Source organism: Diorhabda carinulata, chromosome 6, assembly GCF_026250575.1.
Source record: "Diorhabda carinulata isolate Delta chromosome 6, icDioCari1.1, whole genome shotgun sequence".
Classification (NCBI taxonomy): Eukaryota; Metazoa; Arthropoda; class Insecta; order Coleoptera; family Chrysomelidae; genus Diorhabda; species Diorhabda carinulata.
This window is the reverse complement of record NC_079465.1, coordinates 1,628,020-1,651,934: the sequence shown is the minus strand read 5'-3', so window position 1 is coordinate 1,651,934 and position 23,915 is coordinate 1,628,020. Positions and strand designations below refer to the sequence as shown.

The following is a 23,915-nucleotide window of genomic DNA, read 5'->3' as shown; positions in this document are numbered from 1 at the left end:
TATTCTTAAGTCAAGAATGATTTTTTTCTTAGTATAATTATTAGCAATAGCGTGTTTTTAAACTGTATTATTTTACCTTGACTCTCGATCTTTTCATCTTGTATAATATATTTGAAAATATATTGATTGATATCGATCATTTCTACTTAATACTTTCTAAAAGTGTTGCTTGTCTGCAGTTCATCAACTTCGTACTCCTGGTTACTCATTATTTATTTGATTACAACACATTGAAATTCAATCGGCGATCTCACACTGATCCCACTTCTGAATTGTAACTTTTTTTTATTCATTTAAAGGAACTGTAAACTTATTTTTACACTTTTATTTTAACTACGTATAACAATAACAACATTCAATACTTCCCTCCATCTATTGACAAACGACAAGTGATGTACATTCTCTTCTTTTTTATAAATCTCGTACTTGATTTTTAGAACCAATAGCTACATGTAAGATTATAAATACAGGTAAAACTAATAAAAACGTATTAAAAACATCAATATAACTACTTTTTTTTATTTCATTCTCTACTTCTTCGTAGTAGACATACATTAGAGATGGAATTTTACATTTCCCTGAATGTTTTATACTAGACTTTTACTTCATCGAAATGTTTTCAATGCCCTGTCTAGTTCTAAGCTGAAATCTATTAGTCATTGAAAAATCGCAGTGTCATCAACAAGTGTGGCGAGACAGCGAATTTATTCACAAACAAACAACAGAAAAGTGAAGAAATGAAGGTAATAATAAATAATTATAAATAAAATATTCCGTAATTGAAATAAATATCATCAATAATTAAACTTCAATACCAATGAATGATTATAAAACGAAGCTTCAAAACAGTATAAATAAAATAAACATCAATCGTTGAACTCTTAAAAGTAGGTAAACGTAAATAAATCCGGTAATGGTTGTACATTAACTTAATTCACGTCCGAAATCTTTACCATATTCGTCGTTTATTTATGCGAAGAAAAAAAAAGTTCAAGTGGTTTTTGTCGTGAAATTAAAATGAATTATTTAGACGGTCGTTCGATTAATTTCACTTGTGCGAGACAGTAGCACATCAACAAATTTCTTATTTAATCTGGTTCTCATCGAATTACAATAAGCATTTACTTCCAGGAAGAGAAACAAGGTGCGTCAACAATGATTGTCATTTAGATTGGATTTCTACGAGAATATTGAATTTATTTCAATTTAAATTCCATTATTATCGGAGCGTTTGAAAAATAGTGCAATAAATTTTTTTTAATGTGATAATGAGTTGGAAAATTGAAGGTCGCGTGATCTCAACACCCACGTCTCCTTCCTCCACCACTATTCTAACAATTTTCTGATGTACCATTCTGGCAATAAGTCTTGACTAATTCGCTGTTTGTTCTTTAAATTTTTCTTTTACTTTTCGACGGTTTCTCTTTCTTCTATTTTGACATATATTTTCCCAAGGTCATTGCACCGCTGATCTTACAACTATTGTTAAAATGGCCGACGATGGGGAATTAATTAATTTGTTATAATTTTTCAATTGTTGAACAATAGATTGTATAATCTAAATCCACCCTTTGTTGTCGGTAATGCAAGGTGATAGTTAAACCCTTACACAAACGGCTCGCCTTCGGAGCCTATTGTTTGTAAATTCAAAATTTAAAATATTCATGTCATACATGTCCTGCTCTCGTTATTATTTCTAATTTGAATTAGTGATTGAAAGTATCGTAGTTTTATTTCGTTTTTCAATATTTCGTGTTCTCAAATTTGAAATTAAAAAAATTCAAATAGAGAAATGTCCTGTTCAACTACAATATTTGGTGGAGGCGCTTATGACGGAATTCGTTTGATGTTTGAGTGTAAACAATTTTTTGTAGCAAGCGGTTTATTTACATTATTTCTTTTGAATAATTTCCAGAAAGGTCTATTTATTTATTTGTTTTGTTACTTTTTGTTCTAATTTTAAAGAATAGATATATAAGTACATAGTGTACCGCAGTTAGTTTGGTTTTAAATAAACAGTCGTAGTGGAAAGAATGAATTAGTAGATATAATCCCAGAAATTATCTGTTTATGAGTAAATTATTGTAAGTTAAGTGCATTATATAGTGTGTAAATAAATTAAGAACTTGAGAGATAGTGTTTATTAATTCACCCCGCGAATAAAAAGAGTGTGAATAAATACGAAAAATGTTTCAATATTGAGTTATTATCATTTACAGAGCTGAATTATCTCTTAATCTTTTTCGCATTTCTGGAAATTTCCTTCATTTGTCAAGCAGTTTAATTAATATTGTGTTTCTTGTAATATAAATAAACCAATATATAATTTTCTAACAACTGTTTACGTCACTACTATAATAATAATCATTTTATTATAGTACAGTCAAATTAGGCGATTTTGAGCTGAAACCTTAAATTGAATTGGGCGGTTTTGATTTTATAGATTCTGGGAGGTGTTGGGATACTGAATAAGTCTAGCAATTCTTGACAAAATTACTGACACCGATTTTCGAAATTTTGGGACTTGAAGCTCAAAAAAATTTTGAATCGCGAATAACTCGAAAACAACGACGAATTCGAAAAAAAGTGCTGGAACAAAAAATGTAGAGTACAAAATTCTCTACAAAAAAGTATCCTTGATATTTATTCCTAACCTCAAAATTTGCACCACAAAATGAGTTTATCCACTCAAAAATATTTTGAATCGCGAATAACTCGAAAACTATGAGGAATTCGAAAAAAAGTGTTGGAACAAAAAATGTAGAGTACAAAATTCTCTACAAAAAAGTATCCTTGATATTTATTCCTAACCTCAAAATTTGCACTACAAAATGAGTTTATACGCTCAAAAATATTTTGAATCGCGAATAACTCGAAAACTATGAGGAATTCGAGAAAAAATGTTGGAGCAAAAAATGTAGAGTACAAAATTCTCTACAAAAAAGTATCCTTGATATTTATTCCTAACCTCAAAATTTGCACTACAAAATGAGTTTATACGCTCAAAAATATTTTGAATCGCGAATAACTCGAAAACTATGAGGAATTCGAGAAAAAATGTTGGAACAAAAAATGTAGAGTACAAAATTCTCTACAAAAAAGTATCCTTGATATTTATTCCTAACCTCAAAATTTGCACTACAAAATGAGTTTATACGCTCAAAAATATTTTGAATCGCGAATAACTCGAAAACTATGAGGAATTCGAAAAAAGTGCTTGAGCAAAAAATGTAGAGTACAAAATTCTCTACAAAAAAGTATCCTTGATATTTATTCCTAACCTCAAAATTTGCACTACTAAATGAGTTTATACGCTCAAAAATATTTTGAATCGCGAATAACTCGAAAACTATGAGGAATTCGAAAAAAACTGCCGTAACAAAAAATGTAAAGCCCAAAATTCTCTACAAAAAAGTATCCTTGATATTTATTCCTAACCTCAAAATTTGCACCACAAAATGAGTTTATCCACTCAAAAATATTTTGAATCGCGAATAACTCGAAAACTATGAGGAATTCGAAAAAAAGTGTTGGAACAAAAAATGTAGAGTACAAAATTCTCTACAAAAAAGTATCCTTGATATTTATTCCTAACCTCAAAATTTGCACTACAAAATGAGTTTATACGCTCAAAAATATTTTGAATCGCGAATAACTCGAAAACTATGAGGAATTCGAGAAAAAATGTTGGAGCAAAAAATGTAGAGTACAAAATTCTCTACAAAAAAGTATCCTTGATATTTATTCCTAACCTCAAAATTTGCACTACAAAATGAGTTTATACGCTCAAAAATATTTTGAATCGCGAATAACTCGAAAACTATGAGGAATTCGAGAAAAAATGTTGGAACAAAAAATGTAGAGTACAAAATTCTCTACAAAAAAGTATCCTTGATATTTATTCCTAACCTCAAAATTTGCACTACAAAATGAGTTTATACGCTCAAAAATATTTTGAATCGCGAATAACTCGAAAACTATGAGGAATTCGAAAAAAGTGCTTGAGCAAAAAATGTAGAGTACAAAATTCTCTACAAAAAAGTATCCTTGATATTTATTCCTAACCTCAAAATTTGCACTACTAAATGAGTTTATACGCTCAAAAATATTTTGAATCGCGAATAACTCGAAAACTATGAGGAATTCGAAAAAAACTGCCGTAACAAAAAATGTAAAGCCCAAAATTCTCTACAAAAAAGTATCCTTGATATTTATTCCTAACCTCAAAATTTGCACTACAAAATGAGTTTATACGCTCAAAAATATTTTGAATCGCGAATAACTCGAAAACTATGAGGAATTCGAAAAAAACTGCCGTAACAAAAAATGTAAAGCCCAAAATTCTCTACAAAAAAGTATCCTTGATATTTATTCCTAACCTCAAAATTTGCACTACAAAATGAGTTTATACGCTCAAAAATATTTTGAATCGCGAATAACTCGAAAACTATGAGGAATTCGAGAAAAAATGTTGGAACAAAAAATGTAGAGTACAAAATTCTCTACAAAAAAGTATCCTTGATATTTATTCCTAACCTCAAAATTTGCACTACAAAATGAGTTTATACGCTCAAAAATATTTTGAATCGCGAATAACTCGAAAACTATGAGGAATTCGAGAAAAAATGTTGGAACAAAAAATGTAGAGTACAAAATTCTCTACAAAAAAGTATCCTTGATATTTATTCCTAACCTCAAAATTTGCACTACAAAATGAGTTTATACGCTCAAAAATATTTTGAATCGCGAATAACTCGAAAACTATGAGGAATTCGAAAAAAACTGCCGTAACAAAAAATGTAAAGCCCAAAATTCTCTACAAAGAGGTCCTCAAGCGGATGCTCTGACTGTCGCCGTTGAGGGAGATTTACTCAAAAATAGTAGCTCCGACGAAAAAATGACTGGGTACCTTTTTTGTAAAAAATTTTGTGCTCTACATTTTTTGTTTGAGCAGTTTTTTTCGAATTCTTCTTAATTCTAGAGTCATTCGCGTTTCAAAATTTTTTTGAGTTACAACTTCCAAAATTTCGAAAACCCTTGACCAGTTACTATTTATATTCATGTTTAATCATAGTTTGCAAACCGAACAAATATTTCAGTCACACAATCACGACCTTGAAAACCATTTAACGTCAATATCGATGCTAATTTCAATAAATTCATATAAGAAAAATTATTTTTTTCGATCAATACATTTTTAAAACTGACAGGAAGAAAGCAATAACTGTCGTAATTCAAACTCAAGTTTTAATGATCGATTTAATTAACATCAACTGTAATATTTATGAAACGACATGGTAGACATAAAAAAAAAACTTTTCAAGTGCATTAGAGCAAAAAAAATATGAAAAGGGCTTTTATGTTGGAAATTTAATGACGTTTATATACCATTATATAGGGTGTATCACGATATATAACACTGAAAAGCTCTTAAGAAATATTTGAAATACAATTTATTATAACGGACACACCAAATTTCTGTCCAGCAAGTCCAAGAACAGGAAAAAGTCACCGAGTGCTAGATCTGGAGTACATAGTGAATACGGACGGAATTAGAAACTCAATTCGTGCAAGTTTGAACTCGATTTGTGACATTCGTTGTCATATAAACGTTTCAGGTATGTTAAAAATAAAAACTAAGGCTATATTCTGCTTTTACTAGATATTTGATCCAAAAACAAAACCTTAAAATGAAAGAGCGTCTGTTTTCGTGATATATAATCCGACAGACTTATTGATTTTTATCTAGAAAAGACCTATAAATGAAAGTTAGGGGATGGAATGTAATCATAAGTGTAGGGTACAAAGGTCTAGACAACATTTCGGTTTCCCACTGTTTGTAGTAGATACAGGGCGATAACAAATATAAAATATCCCAGATATCGTTATCCAAATATTAAAGGAAATACTTTTTAAAAGCGGCTAGAAAGTGGATTAGCTTCAAATGATAAAAAAAATCGAAAACATGAAGAAATTTGATGAATATTTTTAAGCATAAATATAAAAATAACTAACAGTAAACTAAATAACCATAAAAACGATATAAATCTGAATAGAAAAGCAAAAACAACCATATAAACAAATATAGAAACGAAGAAGAATATGTCAAAATGGAGCTTGAAAAGTTACTAAAACGAATACGTTAATAAAACGAAAAGTAAAAAATATTTAAGATAAATAAATACCTTAAAACCACACAGCTTCACTGGTAACTATTTCATCGACATTTCGCGCACTGGGTATATTCCATGCACAAAAATATTTTTCACAGATCAAAACACTATACACAAATATGACGGAGTCAATGGAAATTCATGACAGTAAACGTCAAACTAAAAAAACCAAATAAAAACGGTACATTTGAAACTGTATTTTCGCGGTTCATAGATGCTAAAAACAAATTTAGGAAAACATCTGAAGTGTGCAGCCGGACACGGCGTGTATGCCATGTGCATTGGAATAGACACAGAAGCATATAAATTTGAGGTTTGACGGTCGAGAAGCGAGATACTCAGACGTGAAACAGCATGCCGCGTAGCACACGAGCCCTTCAAAGCTGTTCCAGTGTCGTAGGTACCAAAACAGAGATAATAAGATGAAGAATATTTAAAAGTAAAAATAAATATCAATAATCGTGCTTTCAATAATACTATTTTGGTTTCAAATACTGTCAACTGTCAGTTGTCAAGGACAAACTATTATTCCAGTGTCGTAGGTACCAAAACAGAGATAAACAGAATATAATTCTAATTAACACATATGTAAATATCATTCTTCGATATTTAATTGTAACAATAAACATAAATATCAATAATAGTACAGATCAATACTGTCAATAATTCTATTTTGGTTTCTAATACTGTCAATTGTCATGTACAAACTATTCCGTTCACGTCCGTTTAGACAGAAATTATATAGACATTGATAAAAAGTTTTATATATCGATAAATACAAAAAGTAGTTCATAAAAATAGCTAAATATCGGTATATATGATATAAAAGTTGATAGATATACATAGAAATTGACAAACATCAATAAATTTTGCTTACGACTATATATTGAAAAATTTTTGATAGATCGTTTTTAATAAAAGTAAGGTTAGAATAATTTCTACCTCATTACGTTGGCTTAACGTCAAGGTTTTAAGAACAGATTGTATTTTAAATAAAGTATCTCTTATTCTAAGGTATTCAATATGTAATTTATACAATTTTTGCTTTCTGATGCAATGATTACGATCGATGTTTCCTTCCCATTCAAATAAACAAGGTATGCCGTGTTTCTTATCCCGCTATACAAAAAAAATCTATTTCGGCAGCCGTAACATTTTATTCTATTTTCGTTTTTGTTTATACGAGAAATGAGGGCGGCCCTAAATTGTTTACAAAATTAGTGATTATTTTCGATTGCGTTTTCCTAAATGGAAACAATTACATCAGGAAATGAAAGACGTAATGGATATTTTTAGGTATAGAAAAATATTTTAATGTTGAGTGACGATGAAAAAAAAAGAAGAAGAAACGAACATTAGTTATAAAAAGTATAAAACGATTATTAAAATAAATAATAATATTAGTAGGTATCTAAATGAGTTTCAAAATATGATTCTTGTGAAAAATTTAATATAGAAACTAATTATACTTATTTTCTTTTTACTATGAATATTTGACACGTGCTACGATCTTTTTGTTATGAATTTAGAGGTAGCAGCTGCTTGCAAACCCTTCATAGGCGTAGTCACGGCAGATTAAATTAAATACGAGGTCTGGCTATTAAATAACGAGACTGCACGTTCCAAAACACGTTTCTGTCACTATTATAGTATTTCTGCAGTAGCCGTTTGAAACGAATGTGTTTTTTTCTTAAATTAAAATAAAAAATAAACGGTTAGAAAAATTTTACACGATGAATTACACATGACAAAAGTCGTGGTCTCGTTATTTAATAACCAGACCTCGTATACATTAATACGTCGCAGTAAAATGATAGTTAAAAGTTTAACATGAAGAATTCTAGCGATATTAAGATAAATATGTAAAATTATATGTATTTACAACTAAAATATATAAGAAAGAATAAGAATTTGGATATAAACAATCTAAAAAATCTTTCTACCAACTTAGAACGTCTTACTTATGTTTATCCATCATATAAGTTGAAGTTTATACTATTTCTGGAGATGGGGTACTACCAAAACAAACTAGAAGACACAAAAATACCAAAATAATCAGAATCCGTTTGTTCGGAACTCAGACACTTTCACAACTCAACTGAGAGACTCATTAGTTAGGTTAGGTTAGGTTAGGTGTACTGTTAAACAAAAAATCATTCAATCAGCTACTTTCAGATGTGCCAAATACATTAATAAGTTCCTAATATTGAAAGTTTCTAATTTCTGCTTGAAAATTGCATCGTTTTGTCCAAAAAATTGTAAATTTTTCTTATGACAATCAAGTGATCTGATCTGATCAATAAAAACCTTCTGATGATGATAATATTTGAAGACATGTTGCTGTCAACCCATGAAATGTTAGCTAATGGATTATTTTACCCCAAATGGGACAATCCTTGTGAAGAAACACAACCCCCGTGGCTAACAACAACGACTAATCAATTCATTTAGATTTATAACTTCTTAATAAATGCAGATGCACGCTTGAAATTTCTAGAAAACAGATGCATGTTTTAAATTCAGCAATTTATAATAGAACGTAATGTCAAGTCTATTTTGGAAACGTACATTCTTCGTACTTTTATTTAAAGGAATGCAACTGCAAATTTTTTAAATGAGTGCTTTTGACCTTGACCATAACCGACTTTTTTATAAAAATATAATTGTTTGGTGGCCGTAGTACATTCAAAATTTGCTATAAGCTTTCGTGTTATAAAAAAATTTTGTTATTTAAGACTTGAATGTTTATCTATATCATTTATATTAATAATATCTATTAAAAAATTTGTATGTAACAAATATATTTGATATTTTTCTATTAGAACCCTATTTACTGGAATGAAACAACAAGATTTCACTCACCGGCAATTCCTATGCATTCACCTTAAAATATCTTCATTTTAACACAATCCTTTCAAGTTACACTTAAATAGATAACAAAAATGAAACACATTACACATAAATTTTCGAATTATATATTGAAAAATCACTACAAATCCTATTTTATCGCATAAAGAAAACCATCATCCCGTCGTGCTACATTTCGTTCTGTTCCCTAGAACGAGTTTTAGTTCATTCCACCACAATTAAAGAATCTAACCACTTCCATGTTTTTCTAGCATTTAAAAAATATTTTAAAAACAGCGTATTAATTCGTGATTAAACTTATTTCATGAAAGTTTATAATTTGAAGATTAATTACATAAATTTAAATCGTTGAAATTGCAAGAATTAAACAAACAGTTTGGTTTTCTAGAAAAATCTTGGTTCGCGATATTTAGATCGAACTAAAATCAAAATGGCTCTCCCCATGACATATGTCAATACCTCTAAAAACATTTTTGTACAGTTTTGTTTATGGATATTTCTAGAATTTACCCGATCTCCCCCACGACGTTCTTTATACATATCATACTTCATCAATTTTTAACTCTTCTTCTAAATTATCAGCATCAGTCATGAATTTAAAATACTATTAACTGATTTTAATTTACCTTCTTAATTACTTGGATGTATATCTTGTTAATAACTAAATTGACACTAAAATCACTGTCCTGTCGACCAAAACGTTTAAATTATTTAAATAAATACGAAAATCATACACTTACGTTTATGCTTGCATACTAATAACAAATAAATACTTTGTTGAATACTTGAAAATAACTGATAAGTTAACAACAATTAGAATTTGCTGACATAAACAGGTAAACAACAATATATTGAAGGTATCGTGATTAAAATACTCGATTTTTATACCATACTATACTCATTGTAAATGCCAATATTAAAGTGCAATATTAACATTTATAATCTGGGATTTTTAGTTTTGGTGGAATGCCACAACCACAATTCCAGCGCACGCTTCTTATTTTTCCGCATAATCCGCGCATCCAGAAATCGATTTCTGGATACACACAGTCACCGGCGAGATTTTACAGTTCAACTCTGGTTACTTGATAATTATATATATGTATAAATACATAGTAAATGTATCGAAATATACTAAAAGTATTTTCATGTAATTTTTTAATATTTACGGTAGATCAAATATATTAGTAGTAGTCATATGATTCAAATAAAATGTTTGAAATTATTTTCTACGCAGTATATTCATCTACAGAATGATTTTATTAGATTAAGTCTTTGGGTTATTCTAACCTACTAGCGGAATAATATTCGCACGACTTCAAGTTATGCTATCTGAAACTTCTGTGTGTATAATGTGTTGCATCTACACGAAACTGATTGCCTACTTCTCACCTTGGAATGTACTTGAATATAAAATCTAATACCGTTTTAGTCGTCTTAATTTTTCGCAAAACCTGTTATACATCAATAAATTTTATATAATTAGAACATTAAATCAAATTGTATTCGTTTGTTTTTAAAAATTTGAATCTATTAAGACTTATTTTTTATCCAACGCTGGTGCTTCCATCTGTTGTAGTTGTATTTAAGTTATATCATAAAACTATTCTCGGCTACGTAAATGATTCAAATTAATTTTCTACGATGAGCCAGCAGTCATAAATAAAAGCAAAAGTAAATAATTTAGGTTTGTAGGTTTGAGAATAAATATTTTGTTTTACCATCGTCCATCAATATTATCTACCTAAAGATTTTAAACATTTTAAAATGGCTATAGGATATAAACAATAGTGAATGTTTATGTTTAATATGTAAGTCGTTAAGATTATTATTATAAATAAATAAAAAAATACAGTATTATTAACAACTGATTTGTTTAAATTCTAGTTGAATAAAAAACTAAATACCCAATAGTATTTTTGAATCTTTATATTAATAACATTACATAATTTATATCTCGAAATTCCATTATTTTTGTGATATTATACCATCAAAATATGTAATTACGACACTATTCAGGTTAAAAAGATAAAATTGAAAATGTATGACTGTCAAGTAAGTAGTTTAGATTTACATCTTCAGGTGGCGCTAATGCGTTCTATTTATAGATGATTAAAATGACTAAAATGTATTGAAACACACATATATAGCTTCAAATAAATATAAACGATGTTGTATGATTACTAATTCATTATCATTTAGATGATCTCTTTAAATCAGATTATTTAATTTGTTAAATAGCGCAGCAAAATGAAATTGACGGCTACTTGAAGTATAGCTGTCAAAATTGTTGCGTGTGAAAATAACGAATTGTCAAAATCAGCTGATGCCTATCTAAAAATGTCCGATTTGGGGTAAATAAATGCTATTCTTTTCCGGGTGATTTGAGAACTTATTTCATCCAGTTTTATTGTGGAATAGCTACAAGAGGATATGCGAAATTCCTTCCCGGAAACGTACCTTTGTTGGGTTTCTTCGACTATGCAGTGTTGTGTTTGGTGCACGGCAGTCATTTTGACGTAAAACAGCTGTTTTCTTAGTTTGCGTAATAGTATTAGATAATTGCTAGTTGTCCGCTAAACGGATAAATAAAATAACAATCGTCCGATAACATCAATTTATTGTTATATAGGGTTAGAAAATCATTACTAACCTAACCATATAAAGCTGAATGTATTTAATCAATTAACTTGTACATAAATGGAATTAAAATTAAATTCGTACACCTTCGCAGTTAATCCTTTTTATTTAAAAGTTTTTCAGTGTGTTTTAAATGAAAATAATTCATAATCAATTGAATCGATAATCGTAAAAAATTATTTTAAATCAATTTACTTATATAACTAATGATCATTTAGTGAAGATAAATAATATCGGACGACTAATTTGTTATTCATCCGTTTAACGGACGACTAGACATTTCGTAAATATTAATCATTTAGAAGTAAATTGAAAATGCAGTTGAGGAAAATATAGAACATGCCGTTCAATTTTTTTTTGAAAAACAAAACAAGGTGTTTCAGAGGTCACTCTTTACATCAGTACCTCTACCTCAATTCAACTGTAGTTTTATTTATTTTGTGGGTATAAACAAAAAGGAAATGCATTCATCAAATAGATAATGTGAAAAATGATCTTTAGACATGGAATTATTTAATAAAAAATGGAAGGAATTATAATAAAAAGTCTGTATTAGTTTTTAGATTTATTGTATCAAAATTTATTAATTTAATTAGTAAACTGTTAATCGACTTCTTCAGGTCTAACTGGATGGGCCAAAGGTATCACCGATTTCTGATTGACATCCCTAGAACAAGCTTTTCGCATATCTGCAACAAATTTTATAAAACTTAAGTTATTTTTAACACAAAAACTATGTAAAACTCACCAAAAGCATCTTCATCCGGATCACCAGAGTAGTATTCCAAAACTGTCCTATACACAATATACCCCAAGTTATTATACATTTTAATAGCAACTTTGTTGCTTACTCTTACAAACAAATCCACAAAATAAGCTCGTTTTCTAAAAAAAAAAAAAGATTTAATAAAATAGAACAACAACAAATGACCAACCAACTTTTCAGAAACTTCTTCTAAAAAGTTCATTAGGGAAGCTGCCAAGCCTAATCTTCTGAAATCTGAAGATACCGTTAATGCTGTAACATGTCCATGCCAATTTTCTCCGATACCTTCAGCTTTTCCCATAACTGAAATAGTAATAAGAAGTAACAGTAATATCTGGAAACTAATAACTTACTGTAACCCATTATTTCTCCACTCGGTGATTCTGCAACTTGGAAATACTCTGGCCAATGCGCTAAATATTGCATATAAAAAGAAAGACCGTAAGTTTCCGTTAAAGGGTCTAAATTTCTACAAAAAAATGATTGAGAAACATCATAAGCGAAATTTTTATTTCCACTTACACGTTATTGAATTTATACATATCGTCGCAAGTGAATGGTCGTAAAGTAGTCATTTTTATTTATTTTTTGTTGCTTTTACACGTTTATGTAAAAAATTACAACAAAATTTTCAAAAATAATTTTGTTTTAACCCTACTTCATGTATTCTTTGAATCCATGATTGTTCTTCTTTTTTAGCTTATGTGGACATAGATATCTAGCTTATCAACCAGTCATATTTCTGGACCAATTTTACAACTGAAGTTTAAACTACAGGTACCGTTTTTTTCACGTTTTCTAGATGGCGTTTGCTGACCTGTAAAATACAGCAATCTTGTTTATTCTAAACTAGAGTGGAAACCATAGTTTAAACTTTGGATTAATCTTCAGTTTTACCCTAGATTGTAAAATTGGCCCTTAATGCTCAGAAAAATCTTGTGAAATTATAAATTAACACTATGATGAACATTCGCTTCAAACATATATTTTTTAAAATTATCGGCTAACTTCACGTTTAATTGTGCTACATTAATATGTGATGTGAAATATTTTTTTCAAAATTTCATTCTATCATCCATCACAAAATAATCTAGTAGTTTAAAATTTGAAGAAGAAAAATTTTTCTAGTTCCAATAACTTTAAATTTTATAAAAGTAAATTATATGACATTCGGAAAAATAGACGTCCGACTTTCGTACAAATAGACACTACCTTAAGAATAACGTCATTAACATGTCATCTGTCAAGATTTGTCAAATTAATGGTGGAAGGTGATAAGGTTGGGTTAATGGATAATTCATAGGTTTTAAGGAATAAGTGGTTTATACTACCATTAAGATTTATAAATATATACATATGTAAATTTTTGTTGAAAGTTTTTGTTTTGTAAGAAGATGATCGATGTTACGCCGCAGAATTTCCTACAAGATGAGGTTAGTATACGTTTAATGGGATACGATGTTTCTCGTTGGTTATTTCACCTATGCTTTAACTGGTATTCAACATTTCTAGGCTAATTTAACATCGGTATATAATCAACGATCTTTCCACTTATCTCGACAAATCCATGTTGCTAAAACCATGCAAGAAATTATTCCAGGAGTATATCTCGGCCCATTCACTGCTGCACAAAAAACCATTCTAATAGAGAACGGTATTAACTACATTATATGTGTTCGCCAAGACGTTGAAGCAAATGTTATTAAACCACAAATAAATGATCCAACTTTTGCTTATCTTACTCTCAATATTGCTGATAATGTAACAGAGAATATTATTAGGTTTTTTCCAAAAGTGAAACAGTTCATTGATGAAGCTCTTTCAAATAATTGCAAAGTTTTGGTTCACAGCAAACAAGGAAATTCCAGGAGTGCCACGCTTGTGTTGGCTTACATAATGGAGAAATTTGGACTGACATCCAGGTAATAATATGTTATTTAATTATGCACTTTTTTAGATAAATTTGGAGTTTTCAAGATCCCATATCAAATTAAGTATCGCCCTTTTTCTTCTCTTTTTTCTATTCTATTATCTATTACTTTCAAACTATGTTTTGATGTAGTGTTCTTAGAATGTAGAAGCTTGTGCATTGTGCCAAAAAATTGTTATATTGTGGGCGGCTAAGGGGCCTTTGAGCACATAGGTCTACAGATAGGTCCAAAGTGCCAAGAAATGAAAGGTTCTTTCAACTGCTCATCACTGTTGTACCTCTAATCATTAAGAAAAAGCTTCAGATGCTTATACAACTGATCTACCATTTGTTGGTCATGTTCTTTTAACTAATTGTCACGAAAAAGCTCAAGATTCCTGTACAAAAGAAAAGTTGCTGGTACCAAAGTCAGGATTATATGGAGGGTTGAATTGTTCAATGCCTTATCTCCATAATTCTTAAAAAATGAATTTTATTTGCTTAATTCTGAATTTTGAATATGTATCAATCACAGAATTGAATTTCTTGTATATGATTGCAGTGTTACAATTAATTGTCATTATAATGGAATGTTGTATGACAGTTTCTGACAATAAATAGAAATATAAAAAATTTTAGTGAAGCTTTGCAGTTTGTAAGAACGAAACGAGCTACAGTTGACCCAAATGAAGGTTTCCGTGCACAACTAATAGAATATGAACCTATATACAAAGCTCGACAGATATTAGCTAATGGAGAAACGTCCCAGGATTGTAGATCTAAAAGAAAATGTGAACAGCTTACAGAAACTGTCGATTATAATCTTATTCAGAGGCCGCCAAGTCCGGTATCAGATAATCATGCAGAAATAAGTGTTAAAGTCTACGAAGACTTTTCTGATCACCTATATCGACTTCTAAGAGGCAGCTAAAGGGGTAAAAGTATTCATGTTTCTTTTAAAATTCAAAAACTCTAGTGACGATGTAAAGTTACCTAGGACAAAATAAAACTAAATTATTTGATAGCCAAAAGTAAGACTGAAACTTGGGATATGCTTTGTCCCTTTTTCACTGCGGGGTAAATAACTTCTTAATAAATGCATATTTGTGAAAAATTAGGTTAAAATCGATCAAATTTTATTATAACTCATTTTTTTGAGATATGAAAAGATAGTAAACAATATGACATAAATACACCATTTATGACACTGAAATATCAAAGTTATCACCTTGATTAGATTTATATTGAAGTTGTTATTTACAGTGCTAAAAGGGCTGATTTTGAACTTTCTATATAATTTTTGGCCTAATAAGTGGATTAAATAGGGGTGTAATTTATTACAACTGCAATACCACAATTGCAGTGACTTGTCCTTTTTATCTACTTTAAGTATTCAGTATGAGTTTTAACTAACAGTTCCAGGAATTCAAACTTTACATCCAAACTAGTAGTTCATTATTTTGTATCCATTGTTATTACGAAAAAAAAAACCTTCATATTCACTTCACAAGTTTGTTGCATTTAATTGTTTTGCATTTTATTAATTTAAAAAATCAAATGACATATTTTTATTGATTATAATTAACGAATAAATACTTCAGAAGAATGTTTTTATACAATATCCACAAAGTTTTAATAAGTTCTTGCCATCAATAACAATTTTACCGATTTAATCATAAAATTCCAATTTACAAAAAAAATGGATCTACAAGATTGGCTTGGGAGGTTTAAAGAATTTGACTTACACATATTCACTTAAAACTATAAACAACATAATTTTTTTAGTTTAAAGACTGAATATTTCAAGTTAAAATGATTAAAAATCAATCTTTAAAGAAAACAAGTGAAAATGTCTTGGAATCCACGTTGTTTTCTTATTGTTGATCGTTAATTTATTGTCTCACTGTGTAAATGAAATTTGTTAAAATGTCTTCGAATCCACGTTGTTTTCTCATTGTCAGACTATGTAAATATAAAGACTGACTGATATAATATACAGTGTGTCAATAAATTAACCTTTCAATAAAAGAAATATTTTATACAAAAGTTTTGGTTCAAATTGATTATTCTATTCTTAATTATCACCTTAACTGTCTGGTTTTATATCCATGCTGCTGTAATCAAATTTCATTGACCTTTGTGCATTCGTAAACGTGAAATTAACCAATTAACAAGGATTCCAATTTAAATTTTTTGAAAAATTGTGGTAAATGTTTCATACATTTTTCCAGTAGGTTATGCCCCGATTTTTATTTCCTACAACCAAAAATCTAATATTGGTTAAAAAGATTTTCGAGAAGGTTATCAAAAAGTATATGTGGGGAAAACATGCTGATTAAATATTTGCCTGCCTTTTGTGTCACACTTCTATGAAATACATGATTTTATGCATATTTTAATATTGCTCACAGCAATTTCAATATAACTCGTTTTGGATAAACATTCCTGTAAAACTATAGTGAACTAATAGTGATATTGAAAAAAATCGATTGCTGATATTAGTTCTCAAACTGTGAAAGTTTATACAAGAAGAATTTATAATAAAGATGAATAAAATAGTTTGGAGTTGATAATTTTCACTAATTGATTCATGTTTTTAGTATATCTAGACTTTTTTTTATGTAAATTCTTCTATGAATGGGCTAGTCAGCTTTTGTTATTTATTTTTATAAGTATAGCTATGTAAATGGTAATTGAAATTTTTGTATACAAATATCTCATTTATTTTAAAAATTGTAAATATTAATTCTTTTTAGTGCCTATTTGTAAAGAGTTTTTTGGATTTATAACTTAAGGAAGAAATCTATATTTTTATATCTTTGTAAATTTTTGTTTTTGATTCTTGTAATATAGTTAACATTTATTTTACCTTGTTTTTCACTTTACATACAACTCATCAGCTGATCGTATTCACACATAGAGATGTTACACAAGTATCCAATAATCATTAAGAACAAAAACTGTTTGTTTTACATGCATTTAAAAAAAAAGGATCAAAATCCAAATGAAACTAAAACGATGTAACCAAAAAAATGTAAATAAACAATGACAACATCGAGAATGGTTACCAACTGTCTAGATTTAATTTCACTGTTTAATACGCGTTAATCGTATTTACGCCTAGTTTTTTATTATTTATCATGTTGAACATAAAAATTACTAGGAATGTCATTATCATCTTCTTTACGTAAAAATTGTGTATCTATATCTAGAGGGGAGAATAAGCTTGGACGAGACCTGCGTGAAGTTTGCCCTCTGATTTAAATATTTTAAAATTCCATTAATGCTAATCGTTCGAGAAAAAAGAAATTATTTTCTATATAAAAACGATTTTCATTTCATAAATAGCACAAATGTAAATACTGGTTATTCTTCGGATAGTTTTGTGACGTAACGGTTTCATTCTTTCATGTGTCGTACGCATCGGGCAACCTATTCTCTATTAACCTCGCTCTTCTTCCACATAGATTTTAAAGCTTGATTTCTTTCACTCAGAAGGGTATTCGTCGCGAATGAAAGTCCCGCGATATATAAAGTGTCGAAAACTTGCAAGATTTATAATAATTATGAACAATTGTTTCAATTAATAAACTATTATGATAAATTTGTTGATTATTCATTTTGTCTTACGAAATTATAACAGTCACATCAATCACTCATCTTTAGCCTGTCAACAAATGTTCGACAACAGCTGAGTTATCCGCTGCATGAAAACACACCTTTAATGATTTTACAAGATGGCTGTTGAATGTAAACAGTGATGAATTAAGGTATGAACTTTTTATTTGTATGATTTTAATTAATAATTTTTGCTTGCATTTTTCATTTGAAAAAAGATTTTTTACTTTACTAGTTTTATTTTCACCTCGATAATAAATAGTAACAAGTTTCGTTGATGTTATTATAAAAACGATATTTGGAATGATGTGATGCTAATGTTTTCAAAAATCTGAATCGACGTTTTCAGTTCTAAGAAAATCATCGAAGTAATATTGATATTTACACTAGGGGTGATTGTATCCATGGTAAAGACACAAAATCAAAATATTTTAGCAAGTTTTAAATATAGCACGAGAAATTTTAGATATTCAATATCAATTACCCTGTAAATGGGAAAAGGATTTGGTAAAAAAAAGATTTTTTTGTTTAAATATTACTAAAAACAGTTTATTTACTGAAATTTGTATAAATATTTATTCAGAGTATTATATTAAAATTTCAAGATAAAAAATCAGTTGGCGGCAACTATTCTTGCTGGTATTAAAACGCACATAACAATGTCTTCATTTTCGTCTTTGAGTTTCCACAAGATGTCAACAGTTACCTAGAAAAAATATGTCTTGAACTTCAACTTCAGCAAAATTTGAATAGAAAGAAGAAAAAAGAAACGCACGGAAAAGTGCATAATCATAACATAACAACAATAAAAGTGGTGTTCTGGCATGATAATTTCTTGTTTACAATAAGACAACATTGCACGGATGTAATCCACACAACTTCTTGTGTGAATTATGTAACCATTCCTAATGGGGAACCAACATTATAGTTAAGTGTCCCATAGATACTTGAAGTTGGTGAGGCTGAATATACATTACAAAAGGAATATAAATAAAAATTTATAATCTCAAAAACATCAATGTATACACGCATAAAATTCAATAACTAACAAAAACTTACCCTGGGATACTTTGTTTTCACTTCAATAGTATTCGTGTATACGTATGTTTCTCCTGATTTAATTGGACACTCGATTCCCACACCTTGACATGAATCCGGATTTGGTAAATTAAATTTATAAGGAATCGTTAGAATTTCTCCAATTACAATGGCGGTAAGTTTTTCAGCATTTACATCTGTAAATACGAATATCACCTAAGGTATTCACATAAAACTAAATATTTTCATTATTCTCATATTTACGAGGGGTAATCGAAAAATAGGTTAGGTACTTAAAATTTTTAATTAATCGGTCAGTATTGTTTCGGTATGGCTTTCATCGTGAAATTTTATCAGAAATGAAGAGCTAGAAGCCACATTTTGAATGATGCGGATGTGAACAGATATTTTCGAGGTTCAATGACCGTTCCTCATTCTTAATAGAATATTTTTGACTTTTATAAAAAGTTCTGGAAGTTGCCACATGTTGAATTTCAACATTTCGGGAGCTTCTTTTGTTCAATAAGTATGTTTTACCCAATGGCGTGCCAACGGGGGGATCTAGACTAAGTCCAGTGCTTGAATTGGTTACTCTGACAGCCTGAAAGCTGATATGAGAAGAGTTCCAGCTCCAGATGAGGACGATTACCTCCTAGACTCCCCGGGGATTCCGTGGACTTATATCCCGACGTCCCAGTGTAAAATTCCACTGGTTTTAATACAGACATTACACAAACACGATTCCGTAAAAGCGGCCGTTTCTGTTGTTCGAACGAACCAATAGTCTGTTTGAGTCATCACTTGTCACTAATTGATATAATTCGATTGTAATTAAGGTGTCGTTGATTTCGATTATGTTTTTGTTGAATTAAGATCGTTGTCAAATGACAAAAGGTCACGGACGAAATTATAATCTACCGATTTATGTTTAAAATCTATTTTAACGGGTCGATTATATTAAATACATATGGCTATTATTAATTTATTGTTGCGGGAATGGTCAAGTCGAATTGTCGGTTATGAATTTTCGAAACAATAATCGATTTATTATTTCGATACCAGAAAATGTTCGATTATCTAAAATTATTTAAAATATATATATCTAATTGAATAAAAAGGAGATACTATCAAAGATTTCTATGAAATATTTGTTTGTCAACTTACGAGATTCAAAAGTTATAGATAAAGAAGCGTTTGTGCCCCTTTTCAATGGACATATTTCGGTGTCGCAGCCGTGAACGACAACATTTTTAGCGATTCCAGCAGTTGAATCTGCAAAATAAATAAAAATCTTATATAAAGCTGCGAATCACCTGCGATTGATGACAGTACTTAAATTCGAACTGGTGATAATATACCATATAAAATTGTTATAATCATTTAATTTCGTCGTTTATAATGCAGTCAAATTAATAAATGTTATAAAAAAAAGGAATGTAAATCTATATACGCAATATATTTCAATGAAAATTATCTAACTGAGAAATGTTATTTTCACGGTAACGCAATTGTAGACACAACTAAATATGACATCAGTCATTGTATGATTTGACAGATGACACGCGGTAGATTTATACATCAAGTACTAATTTATTGATGTATTTTTCATTTATTTTATCGATAAAATGTTATTTGAAACCTGAATTATTGTTTAATATGTTCATTAATAATATATTAAAGTTTCAGTTCGTTTTTTTAGTTTAATTGTGGGTTGTATTTTACGTATTGATGTGACTTGCATTTTAGAATGTTTTTGAGGTAAGTTTGTGACTTCTAAGTTGAGGTAGAATTAAATAAAATAGTTTTCTTGATAAATTATCTTGATTTTAGGTCTCGATCAATTAAAATTTCGTTTAAAAGCATTTAATACTTTCAGTCTTTATAAAAAATTAGTGGTCAAAACTTCAATATTGTATGCTTTTAAACGAAATGTTGATTGAAAGAGACCTAAAATCAGTACGATTCATCAAGAAAATCATATAAAGGAGGTCTAAGAGATTTAGAATAGTTTTTTTTACACACTTTTATTAATAATTTAATTAAATATACATTTTTTAAATATTGACAATAAAGTCTGCTATTTTAAAGCTTATTCCAGAATTTGCCGTTGTACTAGGAAGTAGTTTGTAAAGATAGAAAATAAATTATTTAATCGTTAATGCAATTACTCCAATTACTTCCTATCAGGTTTGTTCTAAATATTAATTTCTTATTTATTACAATTTATCAATGGGTTATCATTAAAAAGCTAATATATATAATAACGTATACAAATAGTACATTTTTCTATTTTTGATTAACTTCCCATATTGTCGAATGGTCATAACATTGACCTTTGATTCGAAAACATAAATAAATGTGGTTGATAAGCTCATTGACACTTAGATATGGTTAATAACCTTTCAGATAACCCTACAATTTATGAAACTTATTTACCATTTATTAAACACGTTTATTCTCTATAAAGTTCGTTTTTTTTATGTTAACACGGGAGATTTACACGTAGGTATTGAGATTTTTCACTATCAGAAAACATCCAGTCGATTTATTAAGTATACTTCTATAATGTTTACAAAAATTCTTTGGGCGATTGATTCAACTTCTAACTTTACCCGTTCCGAAACTTTTTATATTCCTACACTTCATTCGCGCATGCTTCTTTCATAAATTGTTTCGTGTTTACTATCCTTAGCCTTCATAGAACTAACACGTTATCTAGATGGTGAGTAGATGATTTATTTACTCGAAACCACAGAACTAAAATTTTAGATTCAATATGCTGTAGGTTAGACGGCTCACAAAACGCATCTTTATAGTGAATATTAGAATTCAACTGTTGGTACACATGTCAATTATATTGACATTTGCCGCTGTCATTGAAACAAAGTTGTGAAAATGAGTTTATACTACATAATATATTCAGATATGTAATTACTGAAATTATATCTCTGTTAGGCACCAAACAGTGTATTATTAAATTAAAATGTTTTGTTAGTTTTGTATAATTTCCGAAATCATTTTCAAATTCGTTTCGACAAAATACATAATTGTACGATTTAATATAGAACTAATACAATTTATAATTCGAGTAAGAACAAAAAAATAATTAGGACGTAATAAGGTGAAAATGGAATAATAACGGAATACAATCATTTTACCCAACGTCATATGGAACCGAACCCAAATAATGATATAGTACGAAATAATATTTTAACAACGTTGCCAGACTTTGCCGCTATTGAGTAAAGTTGAAACTTAGCGATTTTAGTTTTATAACAATATAAATAGGTTTAAAATGAAAATTTGTAAGTTTTTTTTTTCAAAATTCCTTTCTTCATACACGTCCCGAATGAAATTCGATCTATCAACCATAGAACTGTAACATGTGGTTACAAACCATTGAACTATCAATACTATTTTACATTTGAAATCTAATATGATTCATTTTACGGGGTAAATAAAATGTGGTAATAATTTGGATCTCAAAATTGTGTTTTAATTTATGATAATGGTTTGTTTTTATTTAATCTTTCAAATTTTAAAGCGATATTTCGATTTTATTATAATATTTTATCGAAAAGGTCACGTTAATCATGAGTTCAAGTTCAAAAATCAAGGAAAATAATAATCAAATATGATTATAAAACAGCTATACTCTCAGTTTTAAAATTGATATATTTTTTCAAATTGTATAACATATTTTTCGGACAAAAATCAAATCTTACAAAACCAACGTAATATCATACGGAAAAATTGTAGTACGAGGTTGGTCCGAGAAGTACCTGGCCTAATCTAGAGATGGCGGTAGATACTTACGAAATACCCCACTGTATTAGAAAGTACATAATCTAAACATTGAATGTTTCGAGTTGGAAGACATCTCCAGGTTTTTTCCCCCGAAATTTTGCGTTTTCTTTATTGGACGAGGTACTTTTGGGACAACCCTCGTATGTCGACTTATTTTTTTCCCCCCCAAATTCAGATTGAAAATTTTTGTTTTTAGCGTTCGAATCGCATAAATTATGAAACAAATCGATCGACCGATAATTAATAATGAGAAAAGTACTTACTGCAAGGCCTCCATTTAACGTTGTTCGCAGCCGCGCTACCAAAAAAAACCGCAACTAAAACGAGGAGGACCGTTCGTTTCATTTTTATTTTTAAGTAAAACAACGAGATACGAAAATGAGTTAAAACTACGATAATAAAATTGCCGGAACAAACTTATTTGTAATTTTATAATCTCATTATTTTTAATTAATCTAATTTACGGAATTAGCTGCGCGCCGCGTCAATTTCGTATGCAAAATGGTAAAACGCGTTAACCGACGATGTGTTTTATAGAGCTTCGTCCCGTAGCATCTACAACTATCGGTTTTCAACAATAATGACTAATCACCAGTTAAAAAGCATTTAACTACTTTACTATCGTGGTTCGATTAACTGTCAACTCTATAGACCGGTCAATATTCCGATAAAATCGAATCTTACGTTATTACTATTTATTATTTAATAATAAACAACAAATTATAAAGAAAAATTTAAAAACGTGATCCTCATTTTAATCCAGGAATATGCGGCATTCGGTGTTTATATAAGCGCAACAAAACGGTCAATAAATACAAGAATTAATGAGCACGGATCGCCGATTGGAATAGAACATGCGTAAGACTAATGAAATTCGAAAACATAACAACAGATTAGAAGAAGATTTCAATATAAATTGAAGTGAATTCACTAGTCCAGCTTCTACGTTGTCCTACGTTCAATCGAATTATTTCTTCGGCGTTTATGATTGTAGTTTAGTCCTAATTCGTCCTGTCAAATTCAATATTCACACTTTTAGGACTAAGACGTCTTTTTTGAGTTTTAACTTCATATTCTGGGCAATTAAATTAAAACT

The 23,915-nt window shown here is 29.3% G+C and overlaps 4 protein-coding genes and 2 long non-coding RNA genes across 12 annotated transcripts in view; 2 read left to right on the top strand and 4 right to left on the bottom strand.

Annotated features, from left to right (window-relative positions):
* LOC130895903 (disheveled-associated activator of morphogenesis 1) overlaps positions 1-9,799 on the bottom strand; it is a 73,744-nt gene extending 63,945 nt beyond the window's left edge. For 2 of the 7 annotated variants that reach the window (XM_057803504.1, XM_057803503.1), the window contains exon 1: positions 9,036-9,330. Coding sequence is in view for 1 of the 7 variants with exons in the window: in XM_057803498.1 (XP_057659481.1) it covers positions 77-97 (21 nt within the window). In the remaining 6 variants the exon portion in view is untranslated. The other 5 variants (XM_057803502.1, XM_057803500.1, XM_057803499.1 and 2 more) reach the window with 4 other exon arrangements.
* LOC130895904 (uncharacterized) lies at positions 689-10,901 on the top strand. Its single transcript, XR_009059501.1, has 3 exons — positions 689-743; positions 5,487-5,618; positions 9,998-10,901. It is a non-coding gene; the product is annotated as an uncharacterized LOC130895904 (long non-coding RNA).
* A 1,332-nt stretch (positions 10,902-12,233) lies between these two features.
* Positions 12,234-13,250, bottom strand: LOC130895901 (N-alpha-acetyltransferase 20). Its single transcript, XM_057803495.1, has 5 exons — positions 12,970-13,250; positions 12,801-12,916; positions 12,621-12,750; positions 12,430-12,566; positions 12,234-12,370 (listed from the first exon to the last, which is right to left on the bottom strand). The coding sequence occupies exons 1-5, from the start codon at positions 13,020-13,022 to the stop codon at positions 12,285-12,287; spliced, it is 522 nt and encodes a 173-aa protein (XP_057659478.1). The 5' UTR covers positions 13,023-13,250; the 3' UTR covers positions 12,234-12,284.
* A 422-nt stretch (positions 13,251-13,672) lies between these two features.
* On the top strand, positions 13,673-17,224 carry LOC130895900 (serine/threonine/tyrosine-interacting protein-like). The gene is made up of 4 exons (XM_057803494.1): positions 13,673-13,880; positions 13,960-14,369; positions 14,996-15,291; positions 17,113-17,224. The coding sequence occupies exons 1-3, from the start codon at positions 13,842-13,844 to the stop codon at positions 15,285-15,287; spliced, it is 741 nt and encodes a 246-aa protein (XP_057659477.1). The 5' UTR covers positions 13,673-13,841; the 3' UTR covers positions 15,288-15,291; positions 17,113-17,224.
* LOC130895902 (uncharacterized) lies at positions 15,476-17,404 on the bottom strand. Its single transcript, XR_009059500.1, has 2 exons — positions 17,226-17,404; positions 15,476-16,612 (listed from the first exon to the last, which is right to left on the bottom strand). It is a non-coding gene; the product is annotated as an uncharacterized LOC130895902 (long non-coding RNA).
* A 1,103-nt stretch (positions 17,405-18,507) lies between these two features.
* On the bottom strand, positions 18,508-23,404 carry LOC130894864 (NPC intracellular cholesterol transporter 2-like). Its single transcript, XM_057801879.1, has 4 exons — positions 23,083-23,404; positions 20,177-20,284; positions 19,034-19,209; positions 18,508-18,680 (listed from the first exon to the last, which is right to left on the bottom strand). The coding sequence occupies exons 1-4, from the start codon at positions 23,162-23,164 to the stop codon at positions 18,588-18,590; spliced, it is 459 nt and encodes a 152-aa protein (XP_057657862.1). The 5' UTR covers positions 23,165-23,404; the 3' UTR covers positions 18,508-18,587.
* Positions 23,405-23,915: the final 511 nt, after the last annotated feature.

Coding starts and splice junctions, on each gene's coding strand:
- LOC130895901 (XM_057803495.1), bottom strand. CDS start 13,022: ATGACTACTTTACGACCATTCACTTGCGACGATATGTATAAATTCAAT. Junction 12,917..12,969: donor ATGTATAAATTCAATAACGT/GTAAGTGGAAAT, acceptor ATTTTTTTGTAG/AAATTTAGACCCTTTAACGG. Junction 12,751..12,800: donor TGGAGAAATAATGGGTTACA/GTAAGTTATTAG, acceptor TTACTATTTCAG/TTATGGGAAAAGCTGAAGGT.
- LOC130894864 (XM_057801879.1), bottom strand. CDS start 23,164: ATGAAACGAACGGTCCTCCTCGTTTTAGTTGCGGTTTTTTTTGGTAGC. Junction 19,210..20,176: donor ATCTATAACTTTTGAATCTC/GTAAGTTGACAA, acceptor TCGTATTTACAG/ATGTAAATGCTGAAAAACTT. Junction 18,681..19,033: donor TGAAAACAAAGTATCCCAGG/GTAAGTTTTTGT, acceptor TATTTTTTCTAG/GTAACTGTTGACATCTTGTG.
- LOC130895900 (XM_057803494.1), top strand. CDS start 13,842: ATGATCGATGTTACGCCGCAGAATTTCCTACAAGATGAG. Junction 13,881..13,959: donor AGAATTTCCTACAAGATGAG/GTTAGTATACGT, acceptor CAACATTTCTAG/GCTAATTTAACATCGGTATA. Junction 14,370..14,995: donor AAATTTGGACTGACATCCAG/GTAATAATATGT, acceptor AAAAAATTTTAG/TGAAGCTTTGCAGTTTGTAA.